Raw genomic sequence first — 6,116 nt, 5'->3', positions numbered from 1 at the left:
CTAGCTTGTTGCATATTCAAAGTTGGATGCCATATTGGAATGGCATAGATGTCGTTACACTGCTGTGCTACAATTGCACAAATAGAGCTAAAAAAATAAAGGATGTGACTTGAACTTTTAAGATCATGTGTGTTGACTATGTACAATTCTGCAAGGATGCTGTCTTTCCTATTGTGTTCACAATTATTTTTACAAGCTAGATGCTTCCCCCAGGTCAAGCTGGCCAATAACAAGGCCAGGGAAGATCTCAGGAAAGGCCTCAAGCCCATGGGATAGTGAATGAATTTGGATTCAGTCTAAATTTTAAATATTTTAAATTATTTTTTACTCAGAAGGTGGCCCATTTAATTTCTCTTACCCTCATGCCTTCAAACCTTGACAGTGCTCTCAGGGGCCTTAGTGCTCGAAGAGTTCTCAGAGACTTGATTGCACTAAGGTCGGTAAATTCTAGTGCATTGGCCACCAGACTGACTAATGAGACCTGCAGTATTAAAAAAAAAAAGGAAAGAAAGAAAAACTATCAGTCAGCAGCAAGTTATATACAGTCAAGTTGTTAATTAAAGCTGTCTAAGCTACTTCCAAACTGTAAATGAATGCAGATTATTTGTTACTGTTATTCAATAGTACTGCCTCTGAAATGTAATACATTCCATGTCTTTTAAATAAACCTTTAGCATAATACCTGTAGACATGGTTATAACAATGTAAAGTTCCAAATGTCTACAGATAATTTTCCATTCAAATGAGGTCTTGATCTGTGATGTTTCACTAAAGAATAATTTACATTTTATCAAACTTAAACTTTGCTTTTCAACTTTTCTTCAGCAAACTCATTATACAAATTTTGACAAAAATGCTTGTACCCATAAAAAAGATTGAACATAATTTGATCATTGGTTCAATTAAAGAGTGTCAAATGGCCTGTTTTATTCTCATCATGCATTTACTATTATTGTATTTTCCGCAGTATAAGGCACTCCTAAAAGTTGGCTTTGTGCCAAATGATCTGGTGCATCTTATATGTGCACTGAGTTCAAAAATCTGCAAAAATGTTGTAGTGTGACTTTGGTAAGTGCTCTGCTTGACTGACTGCTAAACCATTTCTTGCTGGCACCGGAACGTAATATGTACACTACGAATGCTTGCAGCAATAAACCAATCAGAGAACTAAACATAATACAGTAAGTACAGTACATACACTTCCTCTGCCACGCCTCAGGTAAGTACAAAGCCAGTATGCCACAAAACAACATTTGTTCATCTAAGAACCCTGAAAATAGTGCCGGTGAAGGGGCAGGCTTACAAGGTACAATTCAAACTGCAGGCTATCAGTTATGCAGTTGTAACTGGGAATAGAGCAGCTGTAACATAATTTAACATTAATGAATCTATGGTTTGACAGTGGAAGAGGCAAGAAAATGAACTGCACAGAGTTAAGAAGACAAAACAGAGTTTCTGTGGGAATAAAGTGAGGTGGCCACAGTTCAAAGACCAACTTGAACAATGGATTGTTGAACATAGAACAACCAGGAGAAACGTCTCTTCAGTCACTGCTTAACTGAAGGCAACAAGGATAGCACAAGACATGAAGATCAAACACTTTCAAGGAGGTGCAATTTCTCCATCTGCACAAGGACTACTGTGGCACAGAATGGTAGAAAAGCTGACAAAAGATTCAGTCCAGGTACATCACCAACATGGACAAAGTCCCCCTCACTTGTGAAAAAAGGGGACCAGCACGGCATCATCATGGGACACAAGAACTCCACTTTCATTTTTCTTCTTGGTTCCCATGGTAATGGACAGAAACTACAACCTATGGCCCTTTTTGAGAAGAAGGTCCTGCCAAAGAAAAATTTTCAAGGTGGAATCATTCTTAAGGTCAATCAAAAGGGTTGGATGGACGAGCAAAAAATGAAGGAGTGGCATTAGAGTGTCATATAAAGAAACAGGAGTTTTTTTTTTCCCCCTTGCTTTACTGTCTCTGCTGATCTGTGTCCAATTATGCCCATCTCACCACTAGTATGAAAAACCAAGTGAAGAAAAATTAATTTGGAGTTTGCCATTATTCCGGGAGGATTAACAAAAATAATTCCAATCACTAGATGATGGTGTAAACAAGGGATTTAAAGTGAAGTTGCGAGTTGCATGGGACAGACAGCGAGCACATCTTTGCTAAGACCAGGAGGCAGCGGCAAGCAAGTTACGCCACCAAATGTGAAGGGATTGTAGATGCCTGGACTAATGTACCTGCTTCAACTGTTATTCGAGATTTTATGAAAGGCGGCATTATCAACCTGGCAACAAGACTGACTCTGACAATGATGAGAGGGAACCTGGCATGTGTCTTGGTAATATTGCCCAGCTGCTAAAATCAGTCACCATTGATGAGGACTTTGATGGATTTGTGGGTGAAGATTGATTTAAATGTAATGTGCTTTTTTTCTATGGTAAAGTTCCAACAGACTCAGTTTTGTTTCTCTCAATACAGTGTGCCTTATGTATGGGTTACGTACAGAAATAGACCTCGTAATTGAGACTGTTCCCTCATAATCCAGTTGACCTTATGATGTGGAAAATACAGTAGTAAATGTGGTAGTATTTGCCAGCTTTGAAAATGATGGCATTCAGTTATTGACTGTATAAGAAAACTGAACTGAGTAAATGTGGCATCACCTATAGAAAATGCCTTACTTCTGGCTCCAACAAAATGAATTTAATTTGGTCGCCATTTTTTGCGATGGATGCCACCGTATTGGAGTCAGGCGACCTCAGTGACCAGTGATTAAGTTAACATTTCATGACATCCAACAAGCTCAACCGTAAGTGGACTCCGAAGAATAAGTTAATCAAATATGGTAAAATTTATAAGTGAGACCACTTATTCATATTGAGCTATCTAAATGGGCAGTTTATAACTTCTTGGAGCTAATAGTAGGCTACTTTCTATTTCGAATGTGAGGGGGAAGGGTTACTATATACAGTTCTCTTATATGGTCAATGTTTAAAATTCAGTGTTGTTGTGTTCCAGTTTAATATCCAGTGCTCCAACCTACATCCACAATGAGGAAATCCAACCAACACCAAGCGTTTGTGAAATACTTGGCAAATCCATATGCCAGCCATTTCAATAACATTTCCAAAATGAAAATGTAAGTGAACATTTTGTCTGAAAATTCCAGGATAACTTTAATTGTCTTCCTCTGCTCACTGTAAACATCTTCAAAAGCCTGAAAGAAATTTAAAACAATTAGTCAGCTTAAAAAACAGTTAAAATACACATTTGTTGAGAGTTATTCAAAAGTTCTTATGGGATTCTTTGCCAGGAATACAAACTACACTTACAAGGGCTCCACTGCTAAGAAGGATCATGAAGACGATGAAGGTCTCAAACCAGTTGTGCTCAACAATCCTAAAACAGGTTTGCCTTAGCGTCCACCATGCTTTCCAGAAGCCCACCTCAGCATTTACTTGGCAACATTTAAACTTCTGCCGGCAGACTAAAACAAGACAAAAGCATATGCTGTGTTGGACATGCACAACACAAACCCTGATTAAACTTTGAGTTTAAAAAACAACAAAACCAATTTTCACCTGCAGGAAAGCATTGATGAGGATCCATGGCCTCTTCTAAATCACCACCGACAGAGTCTGCCATCTCTCCAGGTTCACAACCATTGATTGTGCTTCCCTCAGAGGAGCTAATTTCATCATCTTCATCCCCATCAACAATCTGCTGGAAAATTCAAAACTGCATATAAAAACTAACGTCCATTAATCAAATTTAGCAAGTGTACAAGTCTTTTATGAATTGTTTGTGCTTTGGCATGACCCCTTTAAGCTGCCGTGCATTTTTAATCCTAAAAAGCCTAAAAAGATATTGCATAAAAAGTGAAATGCAATCAGCTACTACAACCCAATGATATGTTGTCTTACGAGCATTAGGGGTAGAAAGGGGCTGTCCTCAATCTCGTGAGGGCCCACCCATTTTAGTGGGTATGGGAAGGGCTGCTTTGGGATTCTTTATAATGAGGAATTAACATTATAATTCACTTAAAAGCCCATAAAGTTGTTTTTTCATGATATGGCCCCTTTAAAGAAATCTAGGTAAACATTCTAGTAAAAAAGTTTCTGAATAAACTGACTCTTAGATGGCCAATTTAAACTCTAGGTATTCCTCTTACCGACTGTTGTATTTACCCTATCTTTTATTGGTTTTAAATAAAGCAATACCCTAGACAATACTCTATAGTAAATGGGAGCTTTTGTACTCGATACTAAACGGCAACAAGTGCAGTGCACACAGCAGCTGAATATTAACCATGAGTCACCCAACTTGATGCATCAGTACGCCTGCATTTGAATTATCCTTGAAAGACCATCATATGTTTGAACTCTATAGAATACTTTAGATGGCTACCACACTGTAGAGAGTTCAAAATAGTATTATAGATTTTTTTGTTTGTTTGTTTTTGTTTTTTGGGGTCATGGCGCAAGTATATTTACAAACTATTTTGACTAATGCATTCTTACCACACGGCATGGCTGAACATCAGATGAGGCACTGCTGAAGTCTTCAGTATTCAGAACTTCAAAGTCAGACTCCACAGCAGCAATGGGAACAGCAACAGTCAAACTTGGGTTGTTGATGAAGGACATAATGGAATCATCACTTTTGCTGTTGACTATGTACTTGTTTCCACTTTTGTCCACTCCAGTCACATCAACATTGCTGTTATTAGGAAAGTTTTTGAGCGTATGGTTGTGAAGATCATTTGTTCCAAAAGGTTTGTTAAGTTCACCCAAAGACTTGTCTTCAGTCTTGTCCTTTTTGTCTCCATGACAATTACTGTTGCAGATATTTTTAAGGAATGACTTGATGAAGTCAATGCCCCTATAAATCCGTTGTATTGCAATCTGCAAGTTGTTCAAGTCACTGTCCTCTTCACTTGCTGCCAAATTGTCTGCACTGAAAGAACTTAACAGAAGGGCCAGAAACAGGTTCAGCATCTGTAAGACAGTAAAATATTGAAAGTACAATTAACCTTATCTGTTTTTATTGTAAATGAAAATGTTATGTGAAAAATGTATCAACAAAAGCTAGTTTAAAAGCAAGGGAAGGATGTAGACGTGAATTATTAGTTAAAGATGCAATGTACCACAAGATTTCCAACAACCATGACCATCATGTAGACAATGAGGCATTTAGTTGTTCCAGCCACTTGCATACAGTCCCACATGGTCTCTATCCATTCTCCGCAAAGCACTCGGAAGACAATGAGGAATGAATGAAAAAAGTCCATCATGTGCCAGCGTGGTCTATCTTTCGTTACGTCTTCCAAGACTTTGGCTCTATAGTCTTTTTCAAACAGCTGCATGCCCACAACCGCAAATATAAAGACAATAATGGCCAGCACCAGAGTCAGGTTGCCCATGGCTCCAACTGAATTGCCAATTATTTTGAGAAGTGTATTGAGAGTGGGCCAAGATTTAGCCAACTTGAACACTCTCAGCTGTGAAGAAGACAACAAAAATCAATTAAAAAATATTTTTACAGTTAAACATTAAAGAATAATAATCCAGTAATTATTTAAAGTAAAAAGGTTATGTTTTTTAACTACATCATCTTAAATTCACAAGACCTTTGCATCATATATATTTTTTTTCAATAAAGATAGTATTATGTTACTTTTATGCTGTTATCAAGGCTCCTTTGTAAATGAAATGGTTTTGCAATAATGGATATTTATGTTGGAAAAATTGTAATAATGCATGCCTTTTCAAGAAACAGACTCACCAATCTCAGTGATCTCAAAAGAGTGATTGCAAAACAAAGTTCCACCAAGCTTATAGTGACAATGATCCCATCAAAAATGTTCCAACGCTCTTGAAAGTAGTAGTATGGGTCCAGTGCAATGATCTTGAGTACCATTTCAGCTGTGAAGATGCTAGTGAAAACCTTCACAAAAACAATAAGAAAAAGTCTTAACGATTGGAAATGTTTTTATACTCCACTTTTTTTATTCAAATCAAATCAAATCAAATCAAATCAAACTTTATTTATAAAAGCGCCTTTCATACTTGGTGTAGCTCAAAGCGCTGTACAATTAAAAACA

General features: G+C 37.4%; 1 protein-coding gene across 1 annotated transcript in view; it reads right to left on the bottom strand.

Moving 5' to 3' along the window:
- The window catches only part of scn1laa (sodium channel, voltage-gated, type I-like, alpha), a 28,997-nt gene that overhangs the window by 7,749 nt on the left and 15,132 nt on the right, over positions 1–6,116 (bottom strand). The window contains exons 14-20 of the mRNA XM_036209688.1: positions 5,798–5,959; positions 5,160–5,513; positions 4,534–5,010; positions 3,595–3,736; positions 3,346–3,500; positions 3,057–3,230; positions 359–481 (exon numbers count right to left, since the gene is read on the bottom strand). Of these exons, the coding sequence (XP_036065581.1) occupies positions 359–481; positions 3,057–3,230; positions 3,346–3,500; positions 3,595–3,736; positions 4,534–5,010; positions 5,160–5,513; positions 5,798–5,959 (1,587 nt within the window). The remainder of the gene's footprint in view (positions 1–358; positions 482–3,056; positions 3,231–3,345; positions 3,501–3,594; positions 3,737–4,533; positions 5,011–5,159; positions 5,514–5,797; positions 5,960–6,116) is intronic.

The sequence above is a fragment of the Oryzias melastigma genome, linkage group LG21, assembly GCF_002922805.2.
Source record: "Oryzias melastigma strain HK-1 linkage group LG21, ASM292280v2, whole genome shotgun sequence".
NCBI lineage: Eukaryota > Metazoa > Chordata > Actinopteri > Beloniformes > Adrianichthyidae > Oryzias > Oryzias melastigma.
The sequence above is the reverse complement of the archived record's forward strand: the minus strand, read 5'-3'. Positions and strand labels throughout refer to the sequence as shown.